The sequence below is a fragment of the Coregonus clupeaformis genome, chromosome 27 (genome assembly GCF_020615455.1).
Source record: "Coregonus clupeaformis isolate EN_2021a chromosome 27, ASM2061545v1, whole genome shotgun sequence".
In the NCBI taxonomy this organism is placed as follows: Eukaryota; Metazoa; Chordata; class Actinopteri; order Salmoniformes; family Salmonidae; genus Coregonus; species Coregonus clupeaformis.
In genome coordinates this window covers 16,102,710-16,123,417 of record NC_059218.1, presented here as the reverse complement: position 1 = coordinate 16,123,417, position 20,708 = coordinate 16,102,710, and the positions used below count along the sequence as shown (strand labels likewise).

Genomic DNA, 20,708 nt, shown 5'->3' with positions numbered 1-20,708 from the left:
ACTCCTAACCCATTTAGCACCTATTTATAAACTCTTAAGACAACCACAGCAGGAGTAAACTGACCCCAATCATATACTTGTTATTACATGAAGCTAAGTTATAAAACTAACGGAAGGATCTTACTGTTACCACATACAGTATTTATATCCAAACCCACTTACATTAAACACATTCACGCAATAAATCATACATTCAGGGATAAGTCAAAGTGGGAACCAAACCCACAACCCAGCTGTTGCTGATACCATGATCTCACCATCTAAGTATGGGTCTGAAGAAGCCTATGGGTTTATTCCGGTTGACGTCCCTGTTTGACACCAACACAGGAGGGGACTGGAGCTTAAGTGGTAATACCTGACGCATCAGGAGGAGGGTTCTGACAAATCAGCAACATGTGGTAGCTAGTCCTGTTTACGTAACAACTCTGACTCAACTTCCCTAATCAACTACAGGGACAGTAAACACGTCACATTCATTCAGGCACTAACGAAGTGTTACAAAATATTTACTCACCCTTTCCTCTTTTTTATTGCACATAAGGGAATAGTTATTGTATTTGAAAGGTTTCTTTGAATTAGCATATAAGAATTTCACATAGTCAGATATAACATTTGAAAAATCTTCACTTTTGACGGGTTCTGTATATTCTCTACTTGGACCACCCATGAAATACATTAAAACTAGCTTCTATTCGACAGGTAGGGGCGGCAGGTAGCCTAGCAGTTAAGAGCATTGGGCCAGAAACCAAAAGGTTGCTGGTTCGAATCCCCGAGCCAGCTATGTGAAATATTTATTGTGTGCCCTTGAGCAAGGCACTTAACCCTAATTGCTCCTGTAAGTCGCTCTGGATAAGAGCGTCTGCTAAAACAACTAAAATGGAAATGTATTTAAGTAACATCATGACCTGATTTGAGTTTTGTTGCATCATAAAACATCAAATGGTACCTTTTAAAGTGACTCAATAAAACACCAGACAGCCTCTCTCACACAGACACGCATCTACGGCTGCAGCACACATACACAGCCCCACACACCCTCCCTGAGGAAAAGTGGTCATTGAGATCTTGAATAATCTTCATGTATCTCTTCATCGCTGAAATCTGGCACTTTACACTTCTCCTTCATCGTCATCATCATCACCACCACCATCATTCCCAGGGCCCCCAGGCTCCAGTGCCAGGGTCACACCTGGGGTCGTCATCGGGGAAGTTGATTGGCTGAGACCTCTGCAGGTAGTGGCCTAATCTCCTGAGGAGATTGTCCACTACATTGGGGTGTTGGTCAGACACCTCATCCCTCTCTTCTGGGTCTGCCTCCACATCAAACAGCATCACAGGCTTCAGGGGATTACCAGAACCAGTACTGTTGGTTCCAGAACGGTCCTCCAAGCCTGGACGGGGGAACCATCGGTCACAGCCTGGAGGGGGGACAACAGTGGAGAAATATGAAATACAGTGGGGGAAAAAAGTATTTAGTCAGCCACCAATTGTGCAAGTTCTCCCACTTAAAAAGATGAGAGAGGCCTGTAATTTTCATCATAGGTACACGTCAACTATGACAGACAAATTGAGATTTTTTTTCTCCAGAAAATCACATTGTAGGATTTTTAATGAATTTATTTGCAAATTATGGTGGAAAATAAGTATTTGGTCAACTACAAACAAGCAAGATTTCTGGCTCTCACAGACCTGTAACTTCTTCTTTAAGAGGCTCCTTTAAGGCTTCTTTAAGTCCTCCACTCGTTACCTGTATTAATGGCACCTGTTTGAACTTGTTATCAGTATAAAATACACTTGTCCACGACCTCAAACAGTCACACTCCAAACTCCACTATGGCCAAGACCAAAGAGCTGTCAAAGGACACCAGAAACAAAATTGTAGACCTGCACCAGGCTGGGAAGACTGAATCTGCAATAGGTAAGCAGCTTGGTTTGAAGAAATCAACTGTGGGAGCAATTATTAGGAAATGGAAGACATACAAGACCACTGATAATCTCCCTCGATCTGGGGCTCCACACAAGATCTCACCCCGTGGGGTCAAAATGATCACAAGAACGGTGAGCAAAAATCCCAGAACAACACAGGGGGACCTAGTGAATGACCTGCAGAGAGCTGGGACCAAAGTAACAAAGCCTACCATCAGTAACACACTACGCCGCCAGGGACTCAAATCCCTGCAGTGCCAGACGTGTCCCCCTGCTTAAGCCAGTACATGTCCAGGCCCGTCTGAAGTTTTCTAGAGTGCATTTGGATGATCCAGAAGAGGATTGGGAGAATGTCATATGGTCAGATGAAACCAAAATAGAACTTTTGGTAAAAACTCAACTCGTCGTGTTTGGAGGACAAAGAACACCATACCTACTGTGAAGCATGGGGGTGGAAACATCATGCTTTGGGGCTGTTTTTCTGCAAAGGGACCAGGACGACTGATCCGTGTAAAGGAAAGAATGAATGGGGCCATGTATCGTGAGATTTTGAGTGAAAACCTCCTTCCATCAGCAAGGGCATTGAAGATGAAACGTGGCTGGGTCTTTTCAGCATGACAATGATCCCAAACACACCGCCCGGGCAACGAAGGAGTGGCTTCGTAAGAAGCATTTCAAGGTCCTGGAGTGGCCTAGCCAGTCTCAAGATCTCAACCCCATAGAAAATCTTTGGAGGGAGTTGAAAGTCCGTGTTGCCCAGCGACAGCCCCAAAACATCACTGCTCTAGAGGAGATCTGCATGGAGGAATGGGCCAAAATACCAGCAACAGTGTGTGAAAACCTTGTGAAGACTTACAGAAAACGTTTGACCTGTGTCATTGCCAACAAAGGGTATATAACAAAGTATTGAGAAACTTTTGTTATTGACCAAATACTTATTTTCCACCATAATTTGCAAATAAATTCATAACAAATCCTACAATGTGATTTTCAGGATTTCTTTTTCTCATTTAGTTGACGTGTACCTATGATGAAAATTACAGGCCTCTCTCATCTTTTTAAGTGGGAGAACTTGCACAATTGGTGGCTGACTAAATACTTTTTTCCCCCACTGTATAGCAGGGATGTGTGTGTGTGTGTGTGGCTGTGCGTGTGGCTGTGCGCATACAATCTGTAAATATACTACCCTCATGCTATAGTGCTTCATGCTATATAGATCCAAACTAATAAAAACCCAGTCAGGAGTCACACTTCACTTTCTCAGCTGACTAAACACACACAGTAGTTATGATGTGTCAGTTATGATGTGTCATAACTGACAGAGACAAGCTAGTTACCTGGGTAGCCAGTCAGCAGCTTCCACTGCATGCTGCGGATGGCAGCGTGGATAGACACGTTGAAGCCTGAGTTAGACCAGGACCAAGGGTTGGAGTTGGAGCCACCACCACTCACTGGAGCATCAGACACAGACAACCCCTGGGAAGGCCTGCCTGGACCTGGGAAGAGGGAGGGGGGAGAGGACAGAGTGGGAGGAAGGAGAGCGGGAGAGAGGGGGAAGAGGGGAGAGGAGGGAGAGAGGGAAGAGGGCAGAGGAGAGAGATGTGGGAGAGGAGGGAGAGAGAATCAACAGAAGTGAAATAGGGGATGGACGATGATGGAGGACAATCGAAATGTCCCAAACACTCTAGGATAATAATAATAAAAGAGAGAAAGTGGAAATTGCTGAAAAATTGAGCATTGGTCGACCGCTGGACACAAAACGTTCACTGTAGAGAGACTAAATATGAAGTGAAGTAGAGAGGCAGAGACACTGAGCCCTGCAGCATACCTGAGAATGGGCTAGATGAGGGCTAGGCAACCAGTATAGAGAGACGAGTGAAAATAAACAGAGCAATGAGAAATAACTATTTCTTCCCCGTAGGCCAAACAATGAAGCAGCAGGAATGGAGAAGGGTTTTGTACTTGAACGTTGGTTAAAATGTGGAATTCAAGGTGTGAGATTTCTGCCAAGGTTAGCTACCGGGTAGAGCAGAGTGGGCAGTCGGAGTACCAGCTTTGCTCACTTAAACAGAAACTGCAACTTGTTTTGATTAAAATGAGAGAAGACGTAATGTTTGCCTGTTGGAAGGATTCAGACCTGAGAGTCCTTTTATGACACAGATAACAGATTCACTGCTCCTCAAGTTAAGATCAAAAGGCTTTTACAGCCCTCTGTTTGCCTTATCAGATTCACCACATCAGCAGTAGACCTACTTCCCACTCTAGGTAAATCCACATTAGGCTGTTAGCTAGCTCTGTTGTAGTCTTGGTACCAGTTCTTTTAGCTAACATTCCACTACTTAGAAAATAATTACTGTCGGTTTAATGCTGCCAAAAACAATCCTCCCAACATTCATTGTGTATGTGTAACTACACACAAGCCCTTGTTCTCCTCTCTCTGAGATGCAACAAGCACAGACACATTTCTTGTTTTATAGTTCCCTCTCTGCTGTAGCATGACAGACACTTAAACACATCCCATCTCAGACCACATGACTAGCATTGCGACATTCAAATCTATTGATCCGCTTATGAATGATGTGTGGGTTTTCCTCATAAGCTAATTGTTATCACATGCATTCAGTTATACAACTGCTGAATCCCCCACCCAGATTCTTAAGTGTGCTGTATCGCAGATTTGATTGGATCCAGCCAAGCGGAGGTTGAGTAAATGTGAAAGTGTTTGGGGTGATTTTGAGGTAGAGTTTTACAGTTTGGTGCCAGACTGCCAGTGCTTCACAGGCAGACAGAGGCCCGTAAAGTCCCAAATCAACCCAGCCCTATCCACTATCTCCTACCGCAAAGGAAAGGATGAATTTAAGCAATAGGGTGGAAACTCCACCTAGCCTCTCACCAAGTGAAGGTGAGAAGGTCATGGGTCATAGGGGTTATGGGCTTGTATAACAGAAGACATGAATATGAAGGATTAGCCTGAATCATACAGTGGGGAAAAAAAGTATTTAGTCAGCCACCAATTGTGCAAGTTCTCCCACTTAAAAAGATGAGAGAGGCCTGTAATTTTCATCATAGGTACACGTCAACTATGACAGACAAAATGAGAAAAAACAATCCAGAAAATCACATTGTAGGATTTTAAATGAATTTATTTGCAAATTATGGTGGAAAATAAGTATTTGGTCAGTAACAAAAGTTTCTCAATACTGTGTTATATACCCTTTGTTGGCAATGACACAGGTCAAACGTTTTCTGTAAGTCTTCACAAGGTTTTCACACACTGTTGCTGGTATTTTGGCCCATTCCTCCATGCAGATCTCCTCTAGAGCAGTGATGTTTTGGGGCTGTCGCTGGGCAACACGGACTTTCTACTCCCTCCAAAGATTTTCTATGGGGTTGAGATCTGGAGACTGGCTAGGCCACTCCAGGACCTTGAAATGCTTCTTACGAAGCCACTCCTTCGTTGCCCGGGCGGTGTGTTTGGGATCATTGTCATGCTGAAAGACCCAGCCACGTTTCATCTTCAATGCCCTTGCTGATGGAAGGAGGTTTTCACTCAAAATCTCACGATACATGGCCCCATTCATTCTTTCCTTTACACGGATCAGTCGTCCTGGTCCCTTTGCAGAAAAACAGCCCCAAAGCATGATGTTTCCACCCCCATGCTTCACAGTAGGTATGGTGTTGTTTGGATGCAACTCAGCATTCTTTGTCCTCCAAACACGACGAGTTGAGTTTTTACCAAAAAGTTATATTTTGGTTTCATCTGACCATATGACATTCTCCCAATCCTCTTCTGGATCATCCAAATGCACTCTAGCAAACTTCAGACGGGCCTGGACATGTACTGGCTTAAGCAGGGGGGACACGTCTGGCACTGCAGGATTTGAGTCCCTGGCGGCGTAGTGTGTTACTGATGGTAGGCTTTGTTACTTTGGTCCCAGCTCTCTGCAGGTCATTCACTAGGTCCCCCCGTGTGGTTTTGGGATTTTTGCTCACCGTTCTTGTGATCATTTTGACCCCCACGGGGTGAGATCTTGTGTGGAGCCCCAGATCGAGGGAGATTATCAGTGGTCTTGTATGTCTTCCATTTCCTAATAATTGCTCCCACAGTTGATTTCTTCAAACCAAGCTGCTTAACTATTGCAGATTCAGTCTTCCCAGCCTGGTGCAGGTCTACAATTTTGTTTCTGGTGTCCTTTGACAGCTCTTTGGTCTTGGCCATAGTGGAGTTTGGAGTGTGACTGTTTGAGGTTGTGGACAGGTGTCTTTTATACTGATAACAAGTTCAAACAGGTGCCATTAATACAGGTAACGATTGGAGGACAGAGGAGCCTCTTAAAGAAGAAGTTACAGGTCTGTGAGAGACAGAAATCTTGCTTGTTTGTAGGTGACAAAATACTTATTTTCCACCATAATTTGCAAATAAATTCATTAAAAATCCTACAATGTGATTTTCTGGATTTTTTTTCTCATTTTGTCTGTCATAGTTGACGTGTACCTATGATGAAAATTACAGGCCTCTCATCTTTTTAAGTGGGAGAACTTGCACAATTGGTGGCTGACTAAATACTTTTTTCCCCCACTGTATATAGGGAGACCACTTAGAACACTAAGGAGAACAGAGCAGCCTGTTCTAGACTTTTCTGTTCCCTCCTTTCCCACCTCACACTCTGTTCTCCCCCCACACACTCTTTCATTCTTATTTTCCCTCCGCAGGAACGACAGAGTGCAGCTGACGGCCAGGGCCTCTACATCTGGATCCAACTGCACAGCGGGACCAGTCCCAAATTGGACGGGGGGAAAGAGGGAGGAGATGGGGAGTGGAGAAGAGGGAGGAGGAGAGGAGGAAAGGAGGAGGAGGAAGAGGTAGAGAGAGAAGGAGATCAGGCGGAGAGGGAGAGGACAGAGAAGGAGGGAAGAGAGAAGGAGGGAAGAGAAGGAGAGAGGAGGGAAGAGGGGGAGGAGAGGGGGTTAGGGAGAGAGATGGAGAGTGTAGGAGGAGATAAGAGGGGGAGAGAGAAGGAGGTAGGGGGAGAGAGAAGGAGCGAGGAGAGGGGAAAGAGGAGAGCAGGGGGAGAAAGAGGCCGTGAGGAAGGTGGAGGACAGGGGGAGAGAGGGGAGAGGAGGAGGAGATGGAATAGAGGGTAAGTCAGAGGGATTTGGGGTTTTGACGGAGTCCAGAGTCTCGCTCTCTTTCTCTGCCAAGACGTTTAGAGAACCCCCTCACTCTTTCTGCCCAACTTAAAGACGGAATCCCTTCATCAGATAGAAAGAGGGAGGGGAGAGAGGAATTGAAAGACGTGAGGAGGAGAGAGAGGGATTGAAAGAAAGATGGAGGACTGAATCTTGTCGGATATAGAAAGACTGGGAAGAGGGGATTGGACAGAGGAAAGTGGGAGAAAGAGGAAGATGTAATCTGTCTTGTCAGATAGAGAAAGAGAGGAGAAATGTGAATTAGAGGAAGTGAGGGGGAGAGGGGGAGAGAGAAAGAGGAGGTGGGAGATTGACAGAGGAATGAGAGAGTGAAAACGGGAGACAGAATCCCTCTTGTCAAATAGAGAAAGAAAGAGAAGGAAGTGTAATGAAATACAAGAAAGAAATCCCTAGAATGTGATGAAGAAAGGAGAGTGGGGTCTCCTGCTAGCGACAACACAGGGAGAATAGTGCTGGTTACAGTTAACAAGGGTTCAAACTTTCAACTAACTAATGAATGAATACATTAAGACATGATTGTACGGGGCACAGAAGTTCTTATAGTATGAGAAGTTCAATGTGTATTGGTTGGACTCCCTGAGTTGTGCATCGTTCTGGTGGGTGGCGACCGAAAATAACCCTACCACAATATAGCCGACTTCACCCAAAAACATTTCCATTTCCATTCACAAAAAAAAAAATGTATGCACGCATGACTGTAAGTCGCTTTGGATAAAAGCGTCTGCTAAATGGCATATTATTATTATTATTATTATTATAAAACATATGTATAATCTCTAGGAACTCTACTTACCAGAAGTAAAGTGAAATGTGTCCCTCGCTATCAAATAAACATTTGAATCCAACTTTTGTCCAAACCGCACCATATTCCTGCTGTGTAAACAGTGGTAGATTGTGGTAGGAAGTGTGTGGTCTAATGGCAGCCCGCTGTCAACTTCGCAGGAATATGGTGCGGTTCGGATTATACGTATGCTTTTGTTGACAGGAAACTAGCTTGCTCCACTCTCTCTAAAGCCCCAGGAGATCAATGCCAAAATGGAGACAAAAGTTCCGGCTCAAATTCCCTGATGAAAGACCAGCCTGATCTCATGTTTTTTACACCACATACGTTTTGATTGACCGTGCAACTGACGGAGCTATAGCTTGTCACTCTGTGAGCGACAGTTGACTTTAGATCTCAGGCAAGGTGACGCAACTGCACCATGATGGCTACCAGCTCTCACTAGCTAGTTTATATCTGCTACCTGTGTTGACATGACTCTTCTGAACAAGTCACAGGATCAGTCTGAAGTGTTGCGGTGTGAAGGCTTTCCTCTCTATATTATAAACTCCATCATTTCCTTTAGGATCAGTCAGGGAGGAAGCAAAAAACACCACAAAGTAAATTGGCTTATGTCAGTATAGCTGTTCTTATGTCAGTATGGCTGCTCCCTCCCAGGCACCTCATTGCTGTAATTTCTAGACTCAAGACAGGTATAAACCAATCATGTTCCAATTGCTTAAGGCCTTGCCTGGCTGGCTGGGAAACCCTGGACCAAGGAAAGTAGCGTTGGCTTTGAACCGGTCGCTTTTCAACAGATCTCTGTTCTGAAAACAATAAAAGCCTCTTAATAACAATCAGGGGTTTGAAAGTTGGCTGGTTTCCTGTAGAACCTCCAAGAAGCCTATAAATCTTCACGGAAACACCAGAAAGGGGGTCAACTCCAATGATGTCATACGTACACATCCAGTATAGTCATATTAGGATGTTTCTGGTTAACTCGCACTCTCCTGTGAAAGTGATGTCCTAAGTTGACAAAGTAGATCAAAGAGATGATGTACTGTACATATAGCAGATTGTTGTATATCCTATCAGTTTGGTGGATGAAACATTTATGCTTGAAAGACAGACAGACAAAAATAGTCTGGGGTATTTGAGGGAGTTAAGCCAAAGTAGCCCCCCTTGTTGTCTAACTCTAACTTGGTGTAGAAGAAGAGAATATGATCTCTACTCCACCGCACAGCCCTTTGTTCAACACAGCCAGGGACCCCACTACCCTCTGAGACGGAAGTGGTTAGCGCCATCTAAATGTTAAGTTGTTTAGATGAGAATGAGAGCGCTCCATTGTGGCTCGGGGGAGCCGGCAGTCACAAGACCCATTTCCTGGAATCCCCCCTACAAATTACACACACGAATGTGCACACACATACACACCTTCCCAAACATCAAGTATCTCAAGTACTAGGTCTACATTGTTTTGGTGATTTCATTGTTAATCTGTGTGTGTGTGTGTGTGTGTGTGTGTGTGTGTGTACAGTGATTGATCAAATCACATTTTATTTGTCACACGCGGCGAATACAACAGGTGTAGACTTTACCGTGAAATGCTTACTTACGAGCCCTTAACCAACAATGCAGAGTTCAAAAGTAAGAAAAAAAAGAAAAAAGGAAGTAGTAACACAATAAAATAACTATTAGGAGACTATATCCGGGGCGATAGTCATTTAGACAAGTTATCTTGGCATTCTTGGGCACAGAGACTATGGTGGTCTGCTTGAAACACGTAGGTATTACAGACTGGGTCAGGGAGAAAATGTCACTGAAGACACTTGCCAGCTGATCAGCACATACTCTGAGTACGCTTCTTGGTAATCCGTTTGGCCCTGCGGCCTTGTAAATGTTAACCTGTTTAAAGGTTTTACTCACATCGGCTACGGAGAGCGTGATCACACAGTCGTCCGGAACAGCTGATGCTCTCATGCATAGTTCAGTGTTGCTAGCCTCAAAGCGAGCATAAATGCATTTAGCTCATCTGGTAGGTTCACATCACTGGGCAGCTCCCGGCTAGGTTTCCCTTTGTAAATCGGTGATAGTTTGCAAGCCCTGCCACATCCAACGAGCATCAGAGCCGGTGTAGTAGGATTCGATCTTAGTCCTGTATTGACGCTTTGCCTGTTTGATGGTTCGTCGGAATGCGTAGCAGGGTTTCTTATAAGTGTCCGGATTAGTGACCCACTCCTTGAAATTGGCAGCTCTAGCCTTTAGCTCAGTGCGGATGTTGCCTGTAATCAATGGCTTCTGGTTCGATAAGTATGTACTGTCACTGTGGGGACGTCGTCGTCGATGAGAGCCTTGTATGCGTCTCTGTGTGTGGAGTAAAGGTGATCTAGAGTTTATTCGCCTCTAGTTGCACAGGTGACATGCTGGTACAAATGAGGTAAGACGGATTTCAGTTTTCCTGCATTAAAATCACCGGCCACTAGGAGCGCCGTCTCCGGGTGAGCATTTTCTTGTTTGCTTATGACCCTATACATGGCCCTATGCAGCTCGTTGAGTGCAGTCTTAGGGTTAACATCAGTTTGTGGTGGTAAGTAGACAGCTATTAAAAATATAGATGAAAACTCTCTCGCCTGAGTAGCCTCGTTTCACTGCCAAAAATACAATTAAACCATCTAGTGTTCAGCGAAATAACAATACAATGTCAAATACAGGTAGCCTAGTCAAATAATTATCCATTCGCATTAACTGTTACTCTCTCACGGGAATTCCACTAACAGTCCGTATGTAGCCAAACATAGCTGCTGCTCATTCCGTTTGCTCGAAAATTGATAAATGGTTTTAAAAAAGTACGGCCCGCGTCCATAGAGAGACATACAAGCTCTACTGGTAGTCCTGCTACTACCAGCAGTACTACACCTGCACCTGTCGACGACACAAGTGGTTCTGCTTCCACGAGCACATCCAATGCTAGCATCAGTAATTCTACATTTGTTGCTATGCTAGCATGGACACTGACAGTTGTGAATCTGAGCAACTGTCCCCTTACCCGGGAAAGCACCGAACAACAGACAGGGACGTTGGACCATCGAAGAGGCGCAAATATGATGAGAACTACATTGATTTGGGGTTCACTTATATTGGGAGTAGTGCCTTTCCTCAGCCACGGTGTGTTATATGTGCAAAAGTACTATCTCACAACTCGATGAAACCTTCACTCTTGCGCAGACATTTATAAACGAAACATTGCAATTTGAAATCGTTTTTTTAGCGAGAATTAAGATGACTTTCGAGTAGTAAGACCTGTATAAAAGCAACAGATACATTAATAAGAAGGGGCTAGAAGCATCTTCTATGGTGAGCTACCGAGTGGCTAGGACAGGCAAGCCCCATACTATTGTGGAGGACTTCATTCTTCCTGCTGCAGCGGATATGGCTGGGACAATGCTGGGGGAAAAGGCCAAAAAAACTATAAAGACAATGCCTTCATCAAACAACACTGTTTCACGACGCATCAGTGACATGGCAGGGGATGTTTTGAAACAATTACTGCTTCTCATACAAGCCAGTGAATTCTATGCGTTACAGCTGGATGAGTCAACAGACATGGCGGGCCTGGCACAGCTCCTGGTATATGTCCGTTACAATTATGGGTGGTCAATTAAGGAAGACATCCTCTTCTGCAAACCAGGACAACAGGAGAGGATAGCTTTGTGACATCAAATGGCCTTTGGTGGTCAAGATGTGTTGGTATCTGTACTGGCAAAAGCCATGACAGGGAGACATAGTGGAGTGGTAACGCGCATGCAAGCAGTTGCTCCCGACGCCACTTGGGTACACTGCAGCATCCACCGAGAGACTCTTTCTGCCAAGGGAATGCCTGACAGCTTGAAAGACGTTTTGGACACTACAGTGAAAATGGTTAACTTTTTAAAGCAAGGCCCCTGAACTCTCGTGTATTTTCTGCATTATGTAATGATATGGGCAGCGACCACGTAACGCTTTTACAACATACAGAAGTGCGCTGGTTATCAAGGGGCAAAAGTATTGACACGTTTTTTTGAATTGAGAGACGAGCTTAAAGTTTTCTTTACTGACCATAATTTTCACTAGTCTGACCGCTTGCATGATGACGAGTTACTCACACGACTGGCCTATCTGGGTGACGTTTCTTCTTGCCTGAATGATCTGAATCTAGGATTACAGGGACTCTCTGCAACTATATTCAATGTGCGGGACAAAACTGAGGCTAGGATTAAGAAGTTAGAGCTCTTCTCTGTCTGCATTAACAAGGACAATACACAGGTCTTTCCATCATTGTATGATTTTTTGTGTGCAAATGAACTCAAGCTTACGGACAATTTCAAATGTGATATAGTGAAACACCTGAGTGAGCTTGGTGCACAATTACATTAAATTTACATTTTAGTCATTTAGAAGACTCTCTTATCCAGAGCGACATACAGTTAGTGAGTGCATACATAATTTTAATTTTTTCATACTGGCCCCCCATGAGAATCGAACCCACAACCCTGCCGTTGCAAACGCCATGCTCTACCAACTGAGCTACATCCCTGCCGGCCATTCCCTCCCCTACCCTGGACGACGCTGGGCCAATTGTGCGCCGCCCCATGGGTCTCCCGGTCGCGGCCGGCTACGACAGACCCTGGATTCGAACCAGGATCTCTAGGGACTCGGGAGGTTACGCAGGTACTTTCCCGAAACGGACAACACAAACAACTGGATTCGTTATCCCTTTCATGCCCTGCCTGCAGTCCATTTACCGATATCTGATCAAGAGAGCCTCATCGAAATTGCAACCAGCAGTTCTGTGAAAATTGATTTTAATCAGAAGCCACTGCCAGATTTCTGGATAGGGCTGCGCTTAGAGTATCCTGCCTTGGCAAATTATGCTGTTAAGACACTGATGCCCTTTGCAACCACGTACCTATGTGAGAGTGGATTCTCGGCCCTCACTAGCATGAAAACTAAATCCAGGCACAGACTGTGTGTGGAAAATGATTTAATACTGAGACTCTCTCCAATACAACTAAACATTGTAGAGTTATGTGCACCTTTCAAGCACACCCCTCACATTTTTGATGAACAAATAAGGTTTTTTATGTAAGATGGCTAAATAAAGAGAAAAATAATTGATTATTATTATATTATTATTTGTGCCCTGGTCCTATAAGAGCTCTTTTTCACTTCCCACGAGCCGGGTTGTGACAAAAACTCATTCTTATGTTTAATAAATGTATCGTATAGTGTGTGTATGTGGCAGGCTTACAATGATGGCAAAAACAACATTTGAGAGTGCGCTGACCCTGGTGCTAGAGGGAGTACGCAGCTGGAGGTTGAATGTTTGAAGGGGTACAGGACTATATACATTTTGGAACCACTGGTCTACAGAATGTCATGATGCATAGAAAACAAACTCAAAGACAGAAGCAGAAACTGGAACAACTAGGAATAGGACTAGTTGTAATCTTCATGCATCCAAAACAAAGTAAACAATAGAATACTGTACATCAGCTGAGTGTTAAAAGGGTACCGATGTCATGGTGGTGCTAAAGCCTGGTACTAGGGTGACTGGGTACTAGGTGGTACAGATGGTGACTGGGTACTAGGTAGTACAGGTGGTGACTGGGTACTACGTGGTACAGGTGGTGACTGGGTACTACGTGGTACAGATGGTGACTGGGTACTAGGTAGTACAGGTGGTGACTGGGTACTAGGTGGTACAGGTGGTGACTGGGTACTAGGTGGTACAGATAGTGACTGGGTACTAGGTGGTACAGGTGGTGACTGGGTACTAGGTGGTACAGATGGTGACTGGGTACTAGGTGGTACTGGTGGTGACTGGGTACTAGGTGGTACTGGTGGTGACTGGGTACTAGGTGGTAATGGTGGTGAGTGAGTGGAAAACACATAAAAGGGCAACAATGATAAACACACACTAACGTGATGCTGACCAGACCTGGACACAACAGAAGTCTAAATCCCCTCACACAGACAGAGAACACACACTGACCAATCTCCAACACATTCTCAAACACACTAACGAGAGTCAGGTGGACGGAGAGAGAGAGACACACAGAAAGAGAGAGAGAGAGAGAAAGATCGACAATGAGAGACAGCAGCAGAGAGAGAGAAAGGGAGCTGTGCCACTAGAGATCCTGGTTCAAGTCCAGGCTCTGTCGCAGCCGGCCGCGACCGGGAAACCCATGGGCGGCGCACAATTGGTCCAGCGTCGTCCAAGGTAGGGGAGGGTTTGGCCGGCAGGAATGTGGGTTCGTTTCCCACGGGGGGCCGCCAATGGGCCAGTATAAAATAATAATAAAAAAACATGTATGCATTCACTAACTGTAAGTCGCTCTGGATAAGAGCGTCTGCTAAATGACTAAAATGTAAATGTAAAATGAGAAGAAAGAGAGATACAGAGAGAGGGGGCCAGTCAGAGAGCTAGAGGGCAGTTAAGTTCACAGGTGATACATCAGTCTGTTCCTGTCAGAGTCTGTCTGTCTGTCTGATGACTTATGGCTCCAGGTAGAAGTTGCCCTCAGGCACAGATTTAGGACCAGCTGTCCCTCCCACACCCTAACTTTACCATTAGGAGTAAACACAAAACTGACCCTAGATCAGAGTCTATTCAACTTCCTAGTCCTGCGTATGGGACCCAGTGTCTGTCTCCTTCAGAAGAGAGTGAGACTCTAAAGGCTGTCATTCCTCCCATGTCCAGTCACTTATTCACTCACTCAGTCAGCCACCTCATAACTCACTGATATTCAACACATCATCTACAGATCTAAGCAGCAGAGTTGGGATGTGGCTATTCTAGTGATCAATCTCCACCCTGATGATAAGTTAATTTGATTAGAGTGTTGGGAAATAGGAACATGACTGTCACTAGTGATGTGGATGGATACATCATGTATTAGTCAGGGTGGAAGCACACTAGAGATTACGTTAGACTGAATCATGCACATAACAAACATGAAATCACACACACGTTTCCAAGATGGCGTAGCAGTGTGGTCGTGTACTTTGTAGTGTGTCCGTGTAAATAGCCAGTTTTTTTGTTTCTTGTCTTTCGTATATATTTCTCAATCACACTTTTCATCCTTCAACTAAATATACTTTCCTGCAACCCGCCTCACCCAATGTGGAACGGATTCTATTATTTATTTTACCTTTTTATCCAGAACCTCCAGTTGAAACTAGCCAGCTAGCTACTTGCTATTAGCCACCGTTGTCCGTGGCCTGTAATACCTACCAGCCAGCTCTAGCCTGGACTATTATCGGCCAGTCTGCACTGTCTGCACAGCGCGCTATCGATCACTGAATCACTGGACCTTAAGACCGGATCATCACAACTAGCTAGCTGCAACTGAATGGATGTTGTTGGCTAAATCACCACTGCCCCCGAAGCAAGCACCGGTTAGCCTTGAGCTAGCCTCGAGCCAGGCCCATCTCCCGGATATCTACCTCTCTGTGAACCGGACGGGACCTCCTAGTGTCGACACGGAGCCCTGCCGATCCATCACGACTGGTCTGCCGATGTAATCGTCTGATGTGGTTTCAAGAGGCTTCCCGTTGCGACGACCATGAAGATCCAACTGCTAGCCCCGGCCCGCTAGCACACGCAATCAACAGCCATGCTTCCTGCTCGCCTGTGCTGTAGCAGCCATTCAAACTACTCCTGGTCTCACCTATTGCTGTTCACTGGAGCTTATGATCACTCAGCTGCACAGCTGATGCCTGCTGGACTGTTCCTTTACACAGTACCCCATCCTGTTTATCTGTTTAGCCTCAGCCCAAACTTTCGTCGCCATTACCAGTTGTTGTCTTAGCTCTCTCGAATAACACCTGTGATTGCTTTATGCCTCTCTCCCATGTCAATATGCCTTGCCTATTGCTGTTCCGGTTAGTTCTTATTATACAATTTCACTGTAGAGCCCCCAGTCCCGCTCAACCTGCCTCAGATAGTTCCTTTGTCCCACCCCCCATACACGCGGAGACCGGCTCAATCGGTACCTCCAGTGATGTTCTCTCTTTCATTGTTACCCAACGCTTAGGTTTACCTCCACTGTACTCATATCCTTCCATATCCTTGTCTGTACATAATGCCCTGAATCTATTCTACAACGCCCGGAAATCTGCCCCTTTTATTCTCTGTACCCAGCGCACTAGAAGACCAGTTCTTAAAGCCTTTAGCCGTATCCTTATTCTAGTCCTCCTCTGTTCCTCTGGTGATGTAGAGGTTAACCCCTGTAGCCCCCAGTATCACTCCTACTCCCCAGGCGCTATCATTTGTTGACTTCTGTAACCGTAAAAGCCTTGGTTTCTTGCATGTTAACATCAGAAGCCTCCTTCCTAAGTTTGAGTTATTCACTGCATTAGCACACTCCGCCAACCCTGATGTTCTAGCAGTGTCTGAATCCTGGCTTAGGAAGACCACCAAAAATTCTGAAATGTCAATCCCCAACTACAACATTTTCCGTCTAGATAGAACTGCCAAAGGGGGCGGAGTTGCAATCTACTGTAGAGATAGCCTGCAGAGCTCTATAATACTATCCAGGTCTGTGCCCAAACAGTTTGAGTTTCTACTTCTAAAAATCCACCTCTCCAGAAATAAGTCTATCACTGTTGCTGCTTGCTACAGACCCCCTCAGACCCCAGCTGTGCCCTGGACACCATATGTGAATTGATTTACCCCCATCTATCCTCAGAGTTCGTACTGCTTGGTGACCTACTGGGATATGCTTAACACCCCGGCCGTCCTACAATCTAAACTAGATGCCCTCAATCTCACACAAATTATCAAGGAACCTACCAGGTACAACCCTAAATCTGTAAACATGGGCACCCTCATAGATATCATCCTGACTAACTTACCCTCTAAATACACTTCCGCTGTCTTCAACCAGGATCTCAGTGATCACTGCCTCATTGCCTGCGTCCGTAATGGGTCCGCGGTCAAACGATCACCCCTCATCACTGTCAAACGCTCCCTAAAACACTTCAGCGAGCAGGCCTTTCTAATTGACCTGGCCCGGGTATCCTGGATGGATATTGACCTCATTCCGTCAGTAGAGGATGCCTGGTTGTTCTTTAAAAGTACTTTCCTGTCACGCCCTGGCTCTGGGGACACTGTTATGTTGAGCCAGGGTGTGTAATTCTATGTTTGTATTTCTATGTTGGCCTGAGTGACTCCCAATCAGAGGCAACGAGTGTCAACTGGTTGTCTCTGATTGGGAGCCATATTTAACTGTCTGTCTTTCACTTTGTGTTTGTGGTTTCTTGTTCCGTGTTGGTTGGTTTTATGTAACCAGGGACGTCACGTTTCGTTTTGTTGTTTTGATCGTGTGATCATCTTGATATAATAAAATGTTCGCATTCAACGCTGCGCCTTGGTCCTCCTCTCTGGTAGACGATCGTGACAGAAGAAACCACCAAGATGTGACCAAGCAGCGTGTCCAGGAGCCATCGCCAGGAGATCCCTAACAGATCTCCTTCGCCTCTCGACTGGGTCAAGCCGAGTGAGGAAGAGAAGGGCTTGACATTATGGCAGAAGGGCGAAAGGCTGGCGAGGGACATGGAGACCTGGTCCACGGGTAGGGGAGACGGCCAGAAATTTTTTAGGGGGGGCTAACGCCCGTGGACGACGGGCCAGCAGGAGACCGCGGCAGAGCGGCCCAGCGGATTGGCAGAGGAGGCCGCCAGGTTACGGGGGCCACTGGTCGAAGAGGGGTGGAAGATGTAGAGGCACGGCGAGAGGTACTGGCGTGTGTTGCCAGTCCGGTCCGGCCTGTTCCTGATCCCCACGTAGGGCCAGTGGTGTGTGTTCCCAGTACGGTCCGGCCTGTTCCTGCCACTGCACCAAGTCTACGGTGCGCATCGCCAGCTCGGTCGCCCATTTCTGCTCCCCGCACCAAGTCTGTGGTGCGTTTCGTCAGCCCTGTCCGGCCCGTTCTGCTCTCCGCACCAAGTCTGTGGTGCGCGTCGCCAGCCCAGTCCGGCCCATTCCTGCTCCCCGCACCAAGTCTGTGGTGCGTTTCGTCAGCCCTGTCCGGCCCGTTCTGCTCCCCGCACCAAGTCAGTGGTGCGGCGTCGTCAGCCCGGCACGGCCCGTTCCTGCTCCCCGCACCAAGTCAGTGGTGAGCTTCGTCAGCCCGGTCCGGCCCGCTCCTGCTCCCCACACCAAGTCAGTGGTGCGTTTCGTCAGCCGGCTCGGCCCGCTCCTGCTCCCCACACCAAGCCAGTGGTGTGCGTCGTCAGTCCGGCACGGCCCGTGCCTGTTCCACCGGTGGCGGGTCGGCCGGTCGGTGCGTCACGCCGGAGCTAGAGCAATCCGCTCCACCAGTGTTCAGTTCAGCTCTGGTCAGCAGGGCCAGATCGGACCAGGGGTACTTTGGGGGGTTAGAGAAGGAGTGGGGATCATGCCCGAGCCGGATCCGCCGCCAGGCGGAGTGCCCACCCGGTCCCTCCCTGTGGTAGTTAGTTGGCGCGGTCGGAGTCCGCGCCTTTAGGGGGGTACTGTCACGCCCTGGCTCTGGGGACACTGTTATGTTGAGCCAGGGTGTGTAATTCTATGTTTTGTATTTCTATGTTGGCCTGAGTGACTCCCAATCAGAGGCAACGAGTGTCAGCTGGTTGTCTCTGATTGGGAGCCATATTTAACTGTCTGTCTTTCACTTTGTGTTTGTGGTTTCTTGTTCCGTGTTGGTTGGTTTATGTAACCAGGAGCGTCACGTTTCGTTTTTGTTGTTTTGATCGTGTGATCATCTTGATATAATAAAATGTTCGCATTCAACGCTGCGCCTTGGTCCTCCTCTCTGGTAGACGATCGTGACATTTCCTCTTAAATAAGCATGCCCCATTCAAAAAATGCAGAACTATGAACAGATATAGCCCCTGGTTCACCCTAGTCTTGACTGCCCTTGACCAGCACAAAAACATCCTGTGGCATACTGCATTAGCATCGAACAGCCCTCGCGATATGCAACTTTTCAGGGAAGTCAGGAACAAATATACACAATCAGTTAGGAAAGCAAAGGCTAGCTTTTTCAAACAGAAATTTGCATCCTGTAGCACTAACTCCAAAAAGTTTTGGGACACTGTAAAGTCCATGGAGAATAAGAGCACCTCCTCCCAGTTGCCCACTGCACTGAGGCTAGGAAACACTGTCGCCACCGATAAATCTACGATAATCGATAATTTCAAGAAGCATTTTGCTACGGCTGGCCATGCTTTCCACCTAGCTACCCCTACCCCGGCCACCAGCTCTGCACCCTCCGCTGCAACTTGCCCATGCTCCCCCCGCTTCTCCTTCACCCAAATTCAGATAGCTGATGTTCTGAAAGAGCTGCAAAATCTGGACCCTTACAAATCAGCTGGGCTAGACAATCTGGACCCTTTCTTTCTAAAATTAGCCGCCAAAATTGTAGCAACCCCTATTACTAGCCTGTTCAACCTCTCTTTCGTATCATCTGAGATCCCCAGAGATTGGAAAGCTGCCGCAGTCATCCCCCTCTTCAAAAGGGGGTGACACTCTAGATCCAAACTTTTACAGACCTATATCCATCCTGCCCTGCCTTTCGAAAGTATTTGAAAGCCAAGTTAACAAACAGATCACCGACCATTTCGAATCCCACCGTACCTTCTCCGCTATGCAATCTGGTTTCCGAGCTGGTCATGGGTGCACCTCAGCCACGCTCAAGGTCCTAAACGATATTATAACCGTGATCGATAAAAGACAGTACTGTGCAGCCGTCTTCATTGACCTGGCCAAGGCTTTCGACTGTCAATCACCGCATTCTTATTATCTAAATAGCCTTGGTTTCTCAAATGACTGCCTCGCCTGGTTCACCAACTACTTCTCAGATAGAGTTCAATGTGTCAAATTGGAGGGCCTGTTGTCTGGACCTCTGGCAGTCTCTATGGGGGTGCCACAGGGTTCAATTATCGGGCCGACTCTATTCTCTGTGTATATCAATGAGGTCGCTCTTGCTGCTGGTGACTCTCAGATCCACCTCTACGCAGACGACACCATTTTGTATACATCTGGCCCTTCATTGGACGCTGTTAACAAACCTCCAAACGAGCTTCAATGCCATACAACACTCCTTCCGTAGCCTCCAACTGCTCTTAAAACGCTAGTAAAACTAAATGCATGCTCTTCAATCAAACGCTGCTTGCCCGACTAGAATCACTACTCTCGGCGGGTCTGACTTAGAATATGTGGACAACTACAAATACCTAGGTGTCTGATTGGACCGTAAACTCTCCTTCCAGACTCACATTAAGCATCTCCAATACAAAGTTAAATCTAGAATCGGCTTCCTATTTCGCTTTTTTCTCATATTAAGCATCTCCAATCCAAAGTTAAATCTAGAATCGGCTTCCTATTTCGCAACAAAGCCTCCTTCACTCATGCTGCCAAACATGCCCTCGTAAAACAGACTATTCTACCGATCCTTGACTTCAGCGATGTCATTTACAAAATAGCCTCCAACACTACTCAGCAAATTGGATGTAGTCTATCACAGTGCCATCCGTTTTGTCACCAAAGCCCCATATACTACCCACCATTGTGACCTGTACTCTCTCGTTGGCTGGCCCTCACTACATATTCGTTGCCAAACCCACTGGCTCCAGGTCATCTATAAATCACTGCTAGGCAAATCCCCGGCTTACCTTATATATATATATATTTTTTTATCTTAGCTCATTGGTCACCATAGCAACACCCACACGTAGTATGCGCTCCAGCAGGTATATCTCACTGGTCATCCCCAAAGCCAACACCTCC

General features: G+C 46.3%; 1 protein-coding gene across 1 annotated transcript in view; it reads right to left on the bottom strand.

Annotated features, from left to right (window-relative positions):
* Positions 1 to 505: 505 nt before the first annotated feature.
* The window catches only part of LOC121541557 (arylsulfatase B), a 37,451-nt gene continuing 17,248 nt past the window's right edge, over positions 506 to 20,708 (bottom strand). The window contains exons 7-8 of the mRNA XM_041850640.1: positions 3,264 to 3,422; positions 506 to 1,418 (exon numbers count right to left, since the gene is read on the bottom strand). Of these exons, the coding sequence (XP_041706574.1) occupies positions 1,150 to 1,418; positions 3,264 to 3,422 (428 nt within the window). The 3' untranslated portion in view covers positions 506 to 1,149. The remainder of the gene's footprint in view (positions 1,419 to 3,263; positions 3,423 to 20,708) is intronic.